Here is an 18,087-nt window from a genome sequence, read left to right as displayed (position 1 = left end):
AAACACTCATTGTGTGCCTATAATGTGTAAATTGAAACTACCACGAAAGGTAGTTAAGGATATAATATTACTATTTTGAGGTATTTTTCTGTAACATTTGTCAGCAAATGTCAATATTTTTCTATGGTGTAGCACATTATTTTTTAACTTCAGTTAAGCCCCTTTTCACTGGACAGCGTCCTTTCTGCATCCCATAGTATGGCCCTGTTTGAAATTTAAAAAAAATACCTCATGTGCCAACAACTGGCTGATCATTGAGCCTTCTTTCAGAGTTATGAGCCTAGGTTTCAAATAAAAAAAACTGGATCAGATTTTATTGCAGATCTTGACGAATCTCGGGAACCATCAGAATTGAATTAAAAAACGCGGAATTCTGTTTCCACGGTAAAAGCTCATGTCTGATTCTGCAACCAAAGCAATGCTTGTGCCTCTTTTCTACAACCACAGCAATGCCAGTTTCATGGTTGCACAAAAGGACAGAAAAGATGCTGTCCAGTGTAAAGGGGGTTTTAGCAAGTGTGAAGAAGGTATTATTCTATGAAATCACTAATACAGGGTTATTGCAAGTTCTTTGCACCAGTAGGTGGTTTTTAAAATAGATATCATAATTGTTACACTCAGTCTGTCAAATTTCATCTGAATTTATTTTGGGAGCCCAATTTTTCATACATTGTCTGTTAAGAAAAATGCATAATACAACATTTTACATTTTTGTTCTTTTTTCTGCTTCTTGTTATAAAATATGATGATTCACTTTACGTGAAAAGAGAAAAATGTGCTAAAGTTCTTTCCAAAGTAAACATGAGCTAATTACAATTTAAAAATGACATTGTCAAATGATTTAAGTCCATTCAGCAAATTGAGATATTGTCAGTAAAAGGATTAAAAGCCTGAATACAGTATACATATGATAACTGAAAAAAGAAGAAAGATGTTTGTTTCCATTAATGAGATGGGTTTCCACATTACAAGCATATTTGATCTAAAATATGTAAGTAACAAAGATTTGTAATGTATATCTATGATGATGGCATTAAAATGCGATTAGGAAATTATACCCTCTTTGTATATGTAATATCTTAGCACTGGATTTCACCAAATTTTTTGTATCTACCACACGTTTGCTCTGATTACCAGTTTTTTCTAACAGATGCTCACAGATCCACATAGGATCATCAGATAATTCTGAAAATGTTTATCGCTATAATATTGACTACACCTGTATACATAACTAAAGCATTATTATATATATGGAGCATCACATAATGTGTGTGGTATACTAAAAATAAACTTGCACAATTGCCTTTGGCACCTAAAAAGCCCAGAGGATAAAAATACATTGAACTCATTGCAACCACCTAATTTAGTAGGTTAAATACTAGACACCTCAATATTTGAATGAAGTATAGCTTTCAAAATATACATACGTAGGTTGTTGGTGCACCGAAGGTGAGATCCACAACCAGAAGACATGTACTCATCTTTTTTCTCCCCTAAGCTTTATATGCAGATATGATATGTAACCTTTTCTTTCTTGGATAAGATGACAACACTGAGTACAAAACTCGATAGCTGTACGAGTCGGACATTAAAATATTATTGTTCAACTGGATGCAACTGCCAAGTGTTCTATTTTATCTTGGATCAAGTTGGATGGGTCCATAATTTTGCCAAAGAGCTTTTACCCTGATTTGGTTACCTGACTCTCAAAGAAAATGGTTTCTTGTTACATCTTAATTATTGGTATACTTCATTAGACTGCAAATTAAACTATATCCCAATATTTAATCAAGATATTCTTACTTTACAGTTGAAATTACTTCTCCTGCTCAAGAATGGGTGTTAAAATATTCATGTTTCTGCTTTGAAAATTTTGGGGAAAATCAGAAAGTACAGATCAAATGATGCCTACATCTTGTACACTATGACTTAATTTTCTGTTATACTCTATAATCTCTTTAGTAATGCTTTCTTTAAATGTCCATATCAAACATGGAATCTGTTACACTAAGCTCAAGTTCATCAGTCTAAATGGCACATGCTCAACTTCAACTGGTGACATAATTACTTAAATTAAATCTATAATGCCATTGTCAGAAACACTTAATTTACTCACCTTTACCTTAAGTACACAAAATATGTCCCTTTCAACAACAACAACAACAAAAACAGTTAAAAACATACATTACCATAGTAATATTTAAGTAAAAATATTACAGGAGTCAATCAAATAAGACATTAGCTAGGATAAATTTCTCCAGGGAAAACAAAACATACATTCTTTGTTTGATCAATATAACACCACTGAAATGGAAAGGAACTTGGCATTTAGAGGGTTTAAAGTTAGCACAATATGCTAATCAACAATAGCTTTATCTAATATTATTCAATATTTTTGGCAAGTCTAAACTTTCAAATTGATTAAAGATTTATATTTCTAAAATAAAAAGAAATATAAGATCTTATAGGAGTTCACCAGACAAATAAACTAATTTAAACATGTTCATGTTGTTCTTTTATTAATTAACAATTAACAAAAAACAAAACCAAAATATATTGCATATGGCCATGTTCTATTTATTCTGAACTGCTGCTGGCGATTCCTCATCACTATCACTGGTAAGCTGCCTTTTGTATGACTTAGTTATAGTGTGGACTGGCTCGTCAATCTGCTGTGTGTAGTTTGGGCCTCCATTCCTGGCCTGTAAGTATGTTGTCTCCCCGTCTCCACTCCCCGCTGTGGCCATGTAGAAGTGAATTCCGAGATTGAGCTCGGGAATCTCATAGAGGACAGCTATCATCAACATCATGAAAATCAGCCCAAGATACAGGTAAACTGAAACAACAAGAATCATACATATTGCAAAATTATTGGTAAAATAAATAAGGCATGTTTTTGTTTTAAAAATATCTTCAGCTTTATTTCAGGGCACATCCTGAAAAAAATTGCCTGTAAAAATAATTGAACTGAACAAAATTGCCTTTTTATACTCCTGTGGCAACTTACTTGATTTAATTACACTCGATTTAAGTACAAATCAATGTAACATTAGCATTTTTATCATTTGTCCCTCATGTATACTTTTTTTTTTTCATTTCCATGGCACTAAGTAACACCATCTTCAAGAAATCAATTATTTGTTTTGTTTTATCATTGATCAGGTGGCTCGAGTCTTCCAATCAATATCTGTGGGTGGCAATTGAGTCTCAAAGGTACCAGCTGTATTTCAGTTTCCTAATTCTTTGAGAGTGATTAGCATGTACCAAGATGTGGGTTTTAATTCATGTTTACAGGAAATGCTTGGCCTTAACTTGAATATCACATAAGACACCTGTTGTAAAAATGAGAGGAAATTGGCATTGAAACTAAAGCAATTCAATATTACACCTTATCGAACTGATGGTCTCCTCAAGCATGTGTGGACCTATAAAAAAAAAAATGACTTTTTGTGGCCATTCTAATTTAAATCTCCATGTTAATAAAGGAAACCTTTTATATCCAACTGACTGTTTGATAGTATCCAGAGTATCGTTCAGTCAAAGGGACTATTCCCATAACCCTATTGTACTAGTAGGATTGATCTATTTCGGAGGGGATTCTCGCCAAATTAAGTTTATTTGTTAAACTCAGATTAAGTGTGCATGAAAGTTAAATATCCCCTAGCAGCTTCAGTGGGCGTGACAGACATTTAGGCTGCTTAAACTGAATGCAATTTAGCAAGAATCCCCTCGGAGTTGGATCGATCCTGCTGGTACGATAGGTACCAAGTCTAAGGCAAATTCTCATCCTCTGAACATGTGCCTTGTCTTGGTGACCAAATAAAAGAGCAGATCTAAATATTACTTACTTGTTGTGGCTATTTTATACACAGTCCTGGACTGCTGGTCTGGATGTTCTCCCGGGATATAATCTCCAAGTCCTATAGTTGTCATGGAGATGAAGCAATAATAAAATGAATCTAAATAGTTCCATTCCACCTCAAGAGCAGTAAATATGGCAGCAGGGATGAGAAAAATGAAGAGCAGCACAAGTCCAATGACCAGGAACAAATGCACCAGTCTTATGTGAAATGGTGAGGCTAAATGCTGCATTTTATTCAGCAAATACTGTAGAAAGACTGTCACTGGGATGTTGAGGCGCTCTACAATGGCAGTGAACATGATCAGAGTCAATGGAATCCCAATCAAAGCGTAAAATATACAGAAAGCCTTCCCTCCATCTGACAATGGGGCCACATGACCATAACCTGAAATAATATAAAAAACAAATAATTATTAAATCGCTCTACAGAGCAAGGACTTGCAAAATATAATACAATTAAAGCTCTACCAGATGTGTCTTTCAAAATTATTGGTCTCAATATATCTTTCTACAGGAATCACTTTGATATATTTTTCTAAGTTCTTCATTTTATATATAGTATAAACAGAGAATAGTTTTTATTCTCAGTAGAGTGTATAGTAGAGAAAGTTTGGCCAATTGAACTGATGCTGGATTGTCCATGCTGTCTTTGGAGACTCCAGATCTCTCAGCCACAGATACAGAGATCATGCGCAGTCAGTTAGTATTTGATCTCTGGAAAATTTTACCAAAGCATGCTGGAGAAGTATTATAACCTACTAGTAGCTTTTATGTTGCCAGTGATAGTGGCTGATGGAACACTAACAGTAATCACCTGCAGTTTACAATTATAGCATTCATTCATTGTCTGAATTATAGTAGGGGTGACAAGCGTAATCAATTTTACTGTGTCTGTCATTTCATGTACTCTCTCTTCACAGACATCTATCTTAAATGAGAGTTCAAAATTTTAAAATATTTTAAAATATTGCCAGTCATAATCTGATCCTTATAAAAAATAAATCAGTTCATCCTGGGTCTCTTATAAATCTAGTGATTTTTTTTTTAACAAAAATCTCCAAACAAAATTGTGGCCTCTTCTGCAGGACAAAAAATTGACCACAAATGCACAAAAAAGCGGACCAATATACTTGAGAAAAATTTTTCGCAAGTAATAATGTTAATTACGAATGGTATGTTTTCCCTTTTTCATATGATAATGTGGAAAAAGTTTAGCTTCAAAGTGCATTAACTTTCTTCATGCTGAACCAGTACGACATCACAAGGGTTGCTTACAGCACATAATCTGATACTTTGAAGGCATATTACACCGAACCATAACTGCATTTTGTATAGTGAAATATGATTGAAAGAAATCATCATGATGATCTTTTTTCTGATTACTTGTAACAATATCTGGTATCAGATGTGCTGATTTCCAAGATGAATGGCCTTTTTATCATCATTCTTTTAAAGATTTCCTTTATCAATCAACTGTGAAAAATAAGAATTAATCAAATATATAATTTATCAGTGCAGCAGTCATGAAAGCTGCTGTTCTCTTGGTGAAATGGTTTTCAATCAAGTGCATCAGAAGATGTCTTTATCAAATACTTTGCCCAAAACAGATGGACTCTTTAACAGCTGTTATAGCTGCATACCTGGCTTTAGGTATTAAATATAAAATCTATATTAAATTACTTGTACACAGATGTCAATCTAACAGACATATAAAAGTGCCATTATCATTTCATCTTTACTGCTAAACAACATGCACTATTGGACTCTTAGCTTCAAACGTGACTGCTTGGTCTCAATACTTATTGTGTGGTATTTCCATATAGAATATAAACACTATTGTATATAACCACTGACACCAGTATACTTTGTTCTATTTGATGCATTTTATGAAAAAAAAATTCTATAAAATGACAAAAAGCTGATGAGACCTATAAATAAATCAGCTACATGTATCTGCTTTGTCAGCCCAGTGTGGTATTCTCAGTTAAAAACATGAGGAAGCATCCCTACAGTCTGAAGGTTTATCAGTCAGGTTTACTAGTTAGGAAAAAAATTGACACAATTTGAAGTTTTAAACTTTTGAGAATTAATCTAATAAAAATAGTAGCAATAATCATAATAATCTATAGCTAATCTGGTATCCAATCAACTTTTTGACCACTGAATTTTCTGACTATTAAGAGACATTTAAATATGTAACATCAAGATACAATGCATCTTTGTAAGTGCCCAAGACAAATATTCATGCACCTCAAAGAGAGGAAAGAAAATTAAGACAAGCTCAATTACATAAATCCATACTTCTGTCTTCAGATAATTTGTTTGACAATTATTGGAGAATGCATTAGTCTTGTGGGTAATCCAATATCTGTGGCAAATTCCCTGTATTTACAACTAGTGTTATTATCCACACTGGCATTATGCACTTTATTTAACAAGATTAATGTTATTTTTTCAAAGTTGGGAGTCCACTGCGAATAACTTGTTGCAGCAGCTTCTCAAAATAAGTTTTAGGATTCTTGGAAAACAGAGCTGCTTATATACAGTAATGGCAATGGGAAACATTTTCACAGATTCTTATATCTGTCTTTTTTATTCTTCAAAGTTACAACCCAGACAGCCTCAGTAATCTGGCCCACGTCTGGCCCAGATCTGGCAACGTCTGGCAATATCTGGGCCAGATTTTGCCAGACACTTGCCAGATCTGGGCCAAGTCTGGCAAAGTCTGGCATTTATGCCACATTTTGCCAGACACTTGCCAGATCTGGGCCAAGTCTGGCCAAGTCTGGCATTTATGCCACATTTTGCCAGATGCTGCCCAGACTTGGGCCAGATATGGTACTTTCATTTTCAATTTTTATTTTCTATTTCTTTATTTTTTATTGACCAGTGAGCTGAATGCATTGAACTGACGTCATTTGATAAATTTTGATTTAATTTGTCTCTCTCTTTTTTCTTCAAAGTCCCCTCATAAGTGTGCAATTTGTTTAATTTGACTTGACATTTGAATGAATTCACTGATCTAAAACTTTTTTGGACTACTCGTTCCGCTGTTGTAAGATTCCGCTTTTTATGCTAAGCCGGTCAAGGACCCGGATGTAGCGTTTCTAAAGTTATGGATATGAAAAAAGCACAAGCGTATCAAACTGATACAATTTCGTTGAGTGATTTGATTCGTGGTGCGATTTATTTCGAAGGCATCAACACTGGCGACGAGGATAAACACTAGTGCAAAACTGTGAGTCAAGTTTCTTTGAAAAAAATGGAGAAAAAATGTGAAATTACGGAATTCGAACCGTACAGAAGTCCGGAGACATTAGGGTCACGCTCGACGCGATGGCTAGACAGTTTAAACTCTTCGCTGACGGAAAAGATTGATCTTTTCAAAACCAACGAACGGCATGAATAATGAACAAAGATAGAAAATTAAAAATACATGACAAAGGAGACGCGCGCTTATGTTGTATTCAGCAGGGACAGGTGTACAACTTACAAGATATTTTCAGGACTCTCCCAAACACAGGTTAGAAACATGAATATACATAAGACAGTTAACGCTTTGAATGAAATTGGAACACCAGAAACTGAGTATGATGAAACTTAAGTCATTTGACAAACCAAGCCAGTCTAAACATTACGAGTTTAGACATGAAAAACGAAGTAGAAACTCCCTGACTGAGAAAACATGGAACGTTGGATCACTTTGCAAAACTCTGCAAAACTGAAACTATTATTCATGTAAATGACAGCTTTGAACATGATAATCCAGGAGTGCATATACATTTGGTGTGGGAACCAATGCACAGAAGACATGGAGGAAATAGAGGAGGTGTTAATCTCAGTGTATTACCAGATTCAGGTGCATATTGTAATATCATTGATGAAAATACATGGAGAATGCTGAAATCCAAGAAAAATAAATGTGTCTCTTGTGGAGGACCAGAAAACAAACAGTATTATTCATACACGCCTGAGAAACCTTTAAAAGTGAAGGGAACATTTGAATATGACGTAAAGGCAAGCAAAGGAAGAGACCAGTAGTAGTGAAAGGACATGGGATTTGATATGAGTTGATTAGTTTTGAGAATTTTCAGTGTGGTTTAAGGAATAAAAGTTGGAGTTCATATGCTATTCTGCAAATGTTTGAAAAGACATTTTAAAGACTGAACTGTCAATTAACATGTTTTGAAAGGACCGTTTCTCTCCAAGAAAGGAAGGGATGTTGTGTTTGGACTTGACATTTGAATGAACTTTTGTTAACTTGGTAGAGTTACTTGTTCCATTGTTGATTCCTTTAATAATTATAAGCTTGTCAAGGAGGCGGGTGTATCATTTCTTAGTGTTATGGATTTGAAAAAAGCGCAAGCATTGCAAACTGGTTCAATTCATTGAGTGATTTGATTCGTGATGTGATTTAATTCAAAAGCATTGATACTGGGGTTTGTTTTTGTGCACATGTAATTCTCTTTTAATTGTACATCTATATCTGTGCTGGAGTATACATATTTTTTTTTTCAGAATTTACATGTATGTACAGTACTATAGCCAGCATGCAAGTTGAATTGAAACAGTTACTGCATGGTTATTTATAATTTTGTTATAACTCTCCATCATCTAAAAAAGAATGTTTTTTCATTCATTATTCAAGATTTATTCATTAGAAAACTATATTCATTAGTGATTATTATTATTAATGATATGTTTTAATTAGTTTAAAAATGACAATGTATAATATTATTTAGGTTGAGGTGTGCAAAAATATTTCCCCCTCAAATCCCCCCCCCCCCCCCCCCCCCCCCATGTACATGCATAATTAATTACAATTTTTGTAATTTGTGTTAATTCAGATTCGATGAGCAGCTTTGTGTTGAAAAAAAAATTGTTGTTATAACTGTTTTCTTTACATGTATGTAAGTGACATTTCCTCCTGTTAAGTGTCTGTATATTTGCCTTTTTGCAGTGTGGTTTTTTTTTTTTTTTTTCAAACATACAAATTGTTTTGTACAAAAAGACAAGGAGTGGCCCTTAATTTGTTGCATGTTAGTTGCCAGCAAGGTTATATAATGTGTAATAATTTTGTTTAGGGTTTTAGCACAGAATAAATACTTGAATCTTGAATCTTGTATGTCTTTTTTTATAGTTATCTTATTGAATAATTAAAAATAATTAAAAAAAGAAAAAAAAAAAAAACAATCTGGGCCATATGTGGTCCATGTCCGGCCCTAATCTGGCCCACATCCGGCATGCCATACCTTTGCCAGATATTGCCAGATCTGGGCCAGATCTGGCCACATGAGCAAATGTGAAATAATAAAAAAAAAACAATCTGGGCCATATGTGGTCCATGTCTGGCCCTAATCTGGCCCATTTAAATATGATCCGGCCCACATCTGGTCCACATCTGGCATGCCATACCTTTGCCAGATATTGCCAGATCTGGGCCGACATCTGGCCACATGAGCAAATGTGGACTGGGCCAGATGTGGCAATGTCTGGGCCAGATCTGGCCCAAACATTGCCACATCTGGCCCACATCTGGCAAGCCATACGTGGGCCATACCTTTTGCCAGACGTTGCCAGATCTGGGCCAGATGTGGGCCAGATCACTGAGGCTGTCTGGGAAGTGCAGTGTAATCTTTGTCAGTAAACCTGACCAAGTCATATAGGTCGCATTCAGAACAGTGGACTAGCAGATCCACGGATAAAATAATAGTCACTCACCCATTAAAAAGCTTGCCACTTAATTTCTGGTTAAGCACTAAAATGGATTCTCAATGGGGATTATGCAACAAGCATTCAATCTGCAAATCTATGTTACAAGTCTGCTGTTCTGAATGCTCTCTTGATTAAAATGGAATAACTAAAAGGAACAACTTTTGAACAGGTATTTTCTGTTGTATATATATATATAGATAGATAGATAGATAGATAGAACCCTAGACCATTTCTGCCTCTCATTTACATATTCGTGCTATTGGACACTCGGCAGTTGTGCAATTATACATAACGTCATTTGGCGGGACAGATAAAAAGGTCAAGTTTTTGATGAGAATTTTGAAAAAGATGCAGTTTCACAGCTTTTAATTGACCAATCAAGTAATTTATTTGCTTTATCTTTTGTCATGTGGACTCTATTTGAATATACTGTAAGAAACTAATAGAAAATGATTTATATGCATCATAGGAACTCCATGCTCGCTTCATATACAGGGGCGGATTTAGGCCGTCTTCTGGGTCTTCTGGAAGACGGTCAGTTTTTTAAGTTTACATTGACGGGTATCTAATATTTTCTGTCGGAAGACGGTCAAAAATTGAGGACGAATTAACAAAGATAAATTGGAAGACTGTCAGAAAATATCTCTGGATCCGCCCCTGATATATGTTACTTTTAAGATGTTACATTTATTATATTTTGGAAAAATTTCTTTTTCATAATTTCACAATGCTCATTCACATAACCATCTAGTTTCTATGGAAACGTGTAATGTATAAACAGACTACTTAATGAATCAAAAGATGAGCCACTTCCTTACGTAAGACAGGAGTAAGTTCAGATGACAGTGCTGGTGTCATAGGCATGTACTTAAAAATGGCAATAGCCACTGTGAAGTTACCTATAGTGGTGAGAACTGTCCCAGCAAAGAAGAAGGACTGTCCAAAGCTCCAGTTTGGTTCCATTGTAGCATTGCGCACTGCAGACACGCCACGTTCACTGTACTTTACAATTTTGACTATTAAACGCTCAAGTTCTGCATCTGGAAATGGGATATAAGGAACATATTAAGATAGCAGAATTGAAGGCGAATTTATGTGATGTCAATAACCTCATGTTTTTATGTTATTTCATTCATGCACACAAATAAATTCTATTCATGTCTTCATGCACATGAAGTGGAAAAAAACATCAGTGTGGGGAAATATGGCATAGTGTCCAACTAAACTGAAGACCAGTGTCTGAGACAACCATAAGAATTTGTGTTAAAAAGTACACTAGTTAAAATTTGTAATAAGTAAAAATTGTAAGTGAAATAAATTATAAATCAAGCCATGAAATTAAGATCTACAAGATGTTGAAGCAAGTGACTTCAAGTGATAAAATCAAATTATATATATATATATATATATATATATATATATATATGTACATCAATACATGACAAAAATAAAGCACCCTGTTGCAAAAGCTTCATTTGATGTGCTTGCTATCAGATTTATATGTTCCTTTATCTATCAGCAGGTAGAGTTTATTCTTACACCGAGACCCTGGTGTACTTCTTAACTGTTGCCCTCAAGATAAGGCAGGTGAATGTTGTTAAACGTGTCCTTTAACATGCCTTATGTAATGGCACCTCTGTGAATTTGCTGCACTGGTCTCCATTTCCTTGTCTACTACAACAGAACCACTAATCTTTAATTTACATATTAACTTCATTAGTGAACAGAAAGATGTCAGCCCTTCCTATGATTCATTTGTCTTATGGGTCTTTGGAGAGAGCTCAACTTGGTTTGTATATGTACTATCCACTTCCTTGATACATTATTGTATATGTAATGCTTGCCTAAGAAGATGAGCACTGTGAGGAATGAGCTGATGGAGTTGAGAGCTGAATTGGTAATCACCTTAATTGCATTCAAAATAAAGTGCTGACAAAGTTAATTTGGTAAATTTCCTATTTAGAAAGGCAAGCAGTACACATTTGAGCCTCAACAAAATGAAACAAGCAGAACTAAAGCAGTTTAATTCATAGTAAAATTGATATTTGAAGTAACTAATTCAATACATGCAAAAAAGATTAATTAAAGAAAAACATTAGGCCAATTTGTTTGATGAAAAGCACCCTCAGTTACATCCTAACCATGTGTCATTTGGAACATACTATTATACTCAGTATGTAAATGACCTTCAATGAGCAACTGTATATTTCTTCTTTCTCTTAAGCTAAACCCTAGGACAAACACAGAGAACTGACATGACAACCCAACACTAAGATTTTCAAATGGATCACTATATAGTCATTTATGTGTTCTTACTTTTTATTCAAGCTATTGATTCAGCTTTATAACATGCAGCTTTCTTTTTTTACACAGCCACCTTAGAATAAATATGCTTGATGCTTAAATTTAGGCCAGGATCTGTACAATGTATATACATTATAGGTTAACAGGTGCCAAGTTTTTAAGCTGCACATTACTGGTATACATGATATACTCTGGTTTCGTTTTGTATTTTGTCTTTGTCTTGATATATATATATATATATATAGTTGTAGAAGCTAAATTAATAAGATCTATTTTCACTTATAATTAACATATTACAAGTCAATTAAGCTGCTTACACTGAAATTAAATCTGGTTCAGACACGTGTATTACCGTTTAGTAAGATAAACCATTGAGGAAACTGATTTTTCTTCAAATGAGTTTATCAATATTACATTATCAGCTGACTTTTATAAATACTTTACAATCAAAATGAAATGAAATTTAATTGCACTTTGCCAGTGTATTGTTCATTTCGTAAAAACTCTTGCTATAATCTTCTAGCATGAAAAAATTAAGAAAAGTAAAAAACATAACTGTATACAATTGCATGTTCTCTTCCATCAAGGAAATAACACTCAGTTCTGACACACTGGCTTAATCGCCACCCCATTTATAGGATCTATACAGGTATGAGTGGACAAGGCTGGGTGAATATATTAAAGAGAACCTTGATATGAAATATGGTGTCTGGAATATTCACGACATGCAACTCAAACTGACATTACAGCTGTTAATATCAGACAGACTACAAGTGATAATCTTATCTATCATTTTATACCCATACCTGTTGAGGTTTCTTTTGGGGGCTTTCTTACAAGCATTATGAATAGATGGATTCACAAATAACTCCATATATAAAGAGAAAGAGAAATGAACTAAATCAGTCTGTTTGTTTCCCGGGCACAATAAACATGGAACAAGCACACTGATTTAGTTCATTTTTCTCTTTCGGTATAATATATATATAATATTCAAATGTCACAAAATTTACTTAGTTTGTAAGATATTGAGCAAAAATCATATAAATTTGTACAACAAATGTTAATTGGTCTGCAAAGAATTTATACAATATGATATCCTCATTTTCCTTTTATAGTCATAATAAGATATAATATTTATCCTGAAAGAAATACAGGTTAGGGCAAATATAAAACAACTAAACAGTTCCAAAGTTGCCTTGCAGTATAATGGTACTGGATTATGCTTACCACTGATACAGGAATGATTTCCAAGAAATTCTGCTCGTAACTTCGTTATTTCCTTTATCTCCTTCTGCTCCATGGGTCCTTCCAAGGCAGAAAACACTACTGATCCTATCACCAGATACAGGACCAAGAAGAGGACTAGTAGGGCCAGCCGTAGTCCAGTCCACTTACTGCTGTTGTTCTCCGGCATTATTTTTAATGTGGTAGAGTCCTCATCACAACTTTCATCTGTAGAATCTGCTACCAACTATAATAGAAAACCCACTGTAGGTCCCCAAATTATGTACCATATGTTGTTGCATCAACCTGTCAATTGTAAATCCTGTTGGACTTAACCACTGCAGTTAAACACCAATAATGTCATCCTGGTGCAAGCCTCACACTGTACGGCTGTCAGAAAACAGGTCAGCTCACAAATCTGACCCCAAAACTGAAAAGATGCCCTTTCCACTTGTTCAAGATTGAATAACTCTATTATTACACTTAAGAGCTAAGTTTAACAACAGAGGCTAGGCTGGAGCGCAGACTGTTGTACATGGACTTTTTATCCTGGAAGCCACATAACTTGACTGTCTTACACCTGGTCTGCCTGTATTAATAACTCACGAATAAAACACCAGCAATGTAGAGCAGATCTTAAGCACACAGAGAGGGGTATATAGTCTAGATATGACTACGATAACATCATTTGCATATGATTAAGGGGGATCAGGAAATCAGAGCTTTACACATTAGGGTGACATTAAATGGGGGACTTGCTTTTATTTTTTAACAAATTCACAACATTTACCACTGACAACGACTTTATTCTAGGCAAACGGCCCAAAATTTAAAACAAAATGAGGTTTCTTTTTTGGTTACCATTTTATTTTGGTTACTAGTACTTTTTGTATCTTGGCTTAAAACAGGTAAGCAGTTGAACTCCATCTCACCCATCCCCACCCCTCCATAAAATACTTAAAAATATTATTTCTGTATTTTAAAAGCATGTATAAGGTCTTGGGAATATTGGTGTAAGATATATCTTATTCAAGTATGATATTTATCACAAAGATTTCAGACAGCAAAAATCATATTAAACAGTCTCTTTAACCAAGTCTAAAATTAATTCATCTCTGTAGCTGCAGCAAATACCTAGCAATTAATGACACCAACAAACCCATTAATTCACCTTGTAGCCGCCCAACACTACCAGTATGAAACAAAAAAAAATAGCAGGAGAAACACGAATGCTTTTGACATTTTCAGATTTGAACTGCTTATAACTTTTAAACTTGTAATCATTTTTAAATTTGTCCCCCACCCTCCCCCTGCGTTTTTCATTTAACTTTTCAAATCTATAATGTCATAAATATCAGTCAATTCACTTGAAATAGCCAATTAAGACATATATAAAATTATCATCACTTGGAAACGAACTCAAATTTAATGAGCTTCATACATATTAGCTAAAGCCTATATTTAATGCATAATTCTATATTTAACCAATCCCCTCTCGGTTTTCCCAGATGTGGAGTTTAGCTGTTATGAACACTACCTATGCATTACTAAACAGCTGCAGTATTTAATTTGGTGATACATGGGTGTACAAGTAAAGTAGGTTATAAATTATTACCTTGGGGAGAATAAATCGTGACTAGGTCTATGCGCTAGCACAAGCTTTCTGCATTAATCTGTCCCAGTGGGCTTTTTTTTTTTTAACAAATTAAAAACAAAATAAAGTAAGTTATGTTTCATATACAATATTACAAAATATGTCAAGACCCCCCCCCCCAACCTACATGTACACGCACGCACACACACAATAATGGTTACCAGAGCAAATTGCAGGCAATAGTAAAATTGAACTAAAGAATGTAAAGATTATTCAATCTCAAAGGAATCACTGGCCATAAATATTACATCACTTGGTTGAAGAGAAATGTCCCAAACTGGTACCGGCCACAAGTGAAAGGATAGTAATTTGGAAAAATGGGAATTCACCTTCATGTCAGATATTAGGATATGTGCACCCAAAAGAGAGAGAGAGAGAGACAGCAATATGCAAGGCCACACAAAAAAAATATATTACCTTTTTCAAGAAACAAAAGAGGCTACAAAACATTTAATTATGACATTGTTTCTAGACTATCATCATTTAATTTAGATACCATAGCTATTGAGCAAAAAATTCTAGGTGTCAGGGTCAACACCATTACTAATAGTTGTGGTATTTAGTGACATGTCAGAAAATTCTAACTGACTGATGAGAATGAAAATTCATAGATTGGCAAATTTTTACCAATTCGGTTTAAAGTGGATTTTAATGTTTTCACAGAAACCATTTTTGTTCATATTCAGTAAGTAGACTGCAATACCCAACTACTTCCTACCTGAGTCACATAGAACATTTTCTCACAAGATATTCAAACAGAAATTTTTCTGGCTTCTCTATGCACAATTCTGTGCTGTCAAGCAAGAATTTTTGAAAAAAAAAAAAAAAAGCCGTCATTACCCATCTGGCCTCTGGTTCAGAATAATATCCCATTATGTCAAGCTACTGTAAGTGATCAGCAGGATGAACATTAGCTACAGGAATTGAAATCAAATGTCTATTTCTTACAGACAGAACTAAAATACTGTCATCAAAGCCCTTCTTCTTTTTTTCATCTCAATGTATCTTAAATGTCATAATATGAAGTTAATGCTATTGCAAAAACAAGCTATCTCAAAGCTTGTTGTATCGAGTTCATCACTTCTCTGTTTGAGCAATAACCAAAAATGATGACAGTACTTCTGTAGGTGAAATAATTTATGTCTTTAAAATGAACTAATTACAAATTTAGTTTCAACTATAAGAAATTATTCATAGCTGTATCAAAATATTTATTATTAAAATAATTTAATAAAATTATTTCACACTTTGGCCATATCAATGTTATAAGCATCACATCATCCTTACCATGACATAAACATAAGGTTTCGCCATAAGTTTACTTGAACTATTAGGAAGCGTCTACAGCAGCAGATATCCAGTGAGTACAAAATGTGCCTAAATGACTTGGTACTTTCCTTCCTCTTGCATTTTAGATGATGATGCCATTTTCAAGGACGATAGTTGGTAGACAAGATAAACGATCCAGTGAAGCCAAATTACACTTGCCATGCATCCATCACTGAAATATTTATACCTTAATCTAGCTCTAAGACCCAAATTACGTGTACATTGTACAGATTGATGATCTAAGTAAATTCTACTCAGTAAATTTAATAACATGCAGGCTCATATATTCTTCATAATAACATGTATACCACAGCCATAGGTGGTTGGTGGTCCTGTTTGGATTCAAAGTGTCTAACTTATCAGCTTATAAGTTGGATTCTATTCTGAGATATTGGAGGTATATACTGTAGCTACATATATTTTAAGTATCTAAGGGTTGTTTTAATTCGTGCAAGTTGACTTTTCATTTACAAAATGATTTCTCAAGGTCTTTTGAGAGAGACCTTAAAAGAATGCATTATTGATTAGTCTGAAGACAGTGTTACACAGTTTATACCACTATGTTGAATTCAGCATATCGCCAATACATTTATTACTACAATTCTACAGTGAAGGATGTGTTACACAGTATGTATTACTACTGTACTGATGGAATTTTCGACATCCACATTGTGTTGATATGATGTATATAGGTATGCACACTTCGATGTGACCTTTGTCCATCAAAACACTATTGACAGTTGAGACTTTTTGGACAAAAATCATGTGGTGTCCAGACAGACAATGGGAGCAAATTTCTGTACAAATGTCAGTGGAAGTAGGTAAATTAAATTAAATGGATTCATTATGCAAGGAATAATGTTCAAAGAGCAGAAGGATGTAAAAATGTACAAAGCATCAATGCCTTATATATAAATATATATGACAAAGATTATCAGCTGATCAGAAATAGCACATTTTTTCTACCAAACTGAAATTGCACAGCCATCCTCAGTAAAGATGTCCAGTCATAGCACAGGCAAAAAAAGAAGTCAACAAAGAACTCAAAAATTATGATTAAAAGTTTATTGATAGAATTACGTATAAGACAATACTTAAAGCAGTGCAAAAATATAAAACAAATCATAAACTAAGCAATCCTGATTATGTGAAAAAACTCTGAAAAGTTTAAAGGGATAGCTCATGGGATCTTATATCAAGATATAATTAATATCTTTAAAAAAACACAACCTCATCTTTAACTTATTTATTTTCATAATAACACAGATGAGCATTTGTATTGCATTTATTTTCACTTCCAGCTAACTGCAACATTACTCCATTTATTATTACTGGCAAATGACATAGAAACAGAAAAAACCCACAAGCTGTCGCTTTAATGCCAACACATTTGGTTTTACATAATTTCATAAATAATAAAGAATGATATGGAACATTATAAACCATGCAAACACTCTCAACAATCAAAGCCAACATATATTTTAGGTAGAATAGTGTATATTTTTGCGCTTGAACAACTCCAGTATTAGTCTCAGTCTGCATGCACTGGGTATTTTACTTATACAGAGGATATATACTGAATTTGCTGAATTTAACAAACTTTTTTGCAAAGATCTTTTTATCAGTTCCAGAAACATGTACGTGTAATTAATACACTACAATGTCACTGTCCTGACAGCATGCTCCAATACCTGTGAGACAAGATTTGTGCAGATCTAAATAATCCTGTCTAAACTCTCTTAATTCCTTCGTCTTCTCATTTTCGATCTGTCCTTCAATGGCTGAGAAGACCGCAGCTCCCATCACAACGAAAAACACGTAACTTACTACTAAAATTAAGAACTTTTTAGTGCTGCGTTCCATAGTGCTCAGCGATGAATATAGATCAATGCATCAGACACAACGGACATTAACGCCATCAGCAGCAACACATCTCTACTTCAAGTTCAGCGATTTCTTTAAACAATCTTGCTACGCGCTTATCGATTGAGTGGAA

The 18,087-nt window shown here is 34.2% G+C and overlaps 1 protein-coding gene across 4 annotated transcripts; it reads right to left on the bottom strand.

Annotated features, from left to right (window-relative positions):
- Positions 1 to 625: 625 nt before the first annotated feature.
- On the bottom strand, positions 626 to 18,069 carry LOC106173627 (potassium channel subfamily K member 1). Of its 4 annotated transcripts, none has more exons than XM_013554809.3 (5): positions 17,783 to 18,000; positions 13,112 to 13,355; positions 10,477 to 10,617; positions 3,849 to 4,247; positions 626 to 2,836 (listed from the first exon to the last, which is right to left on the bottom strand). In XM_013554809.3, exons 2-5 carry the CDS (start codon positions 13,296 to 13,298, stop codon positions 2,574 to 2,576), a joined length of 990 nt encoding a protein of 329 aa, XP_013410263.2. In that variant the 5' UTR covers positions 13,299 to 13,355; positions 17,783 to 18,000; the 3' UTR covers positions 626 to 2,573. The 4 variants fall into 4 exon arrangements, with proteins under 4 accessions (XP_013410263.2, XP_013410262.2, XP_013410264.1 ...); XM_013554808.2 differs by lacking the exon at positions 17,783 to 18,000 and adding an exon at positions 16,050 to 16,211; XM_013554810.3 differs by lacking the exon at positions 13,112 to 13,355 and having other exon boundaries at positions 17,783 to 18,069.
- Between the last annotated feature and the right edge of the window lie 18 nt (positions 18,070 to 18,087).

The sequence above is a fragment of the Lingula anatina genome, chromosome 2 (genome assembly GCF_051362555.1).
Source record: "Lingula anatina isolate TDL-2025a chromosome 2, LinAna3.0, whole genome shotgun sequence".
NCBI lineage: Eukaryota > Metazoa > Brachiopoda > Lingulata > Lingulida > Lingulidae > Lingula > Lingula anatina.
Note: the sequence above shows the minus strand (reverse complement) of the source record. Positions and strands in the feature narration are given on the sequence as shown.

What these genes read in the sequence shown, in the direction of transcription:
- LOC106173627 (XM_013554808.2), bottom strand. Translation starts at nt 16,076, where the DNA reads ATGGCGAAACCTTATGTTTATGTCATG. An exon ending in AAATCATTCCTGTATCAGTG is followed by an intron (nt 10,618 to 13,111) that starts GTAAGCATAATC and finishes TCCCATTTCCAG; the next exon opens with ATGCAGAACTTGAGCGTTTA. An exon ending in GTATAAAATAGCCACAACAA is followed by an intron (nt 2,837 to 3,848) that starts GTAAGTAATATT and finishes TTGTTGTTTCAG; the next exon opens with TTTACCTGTATCTTGGGCTG.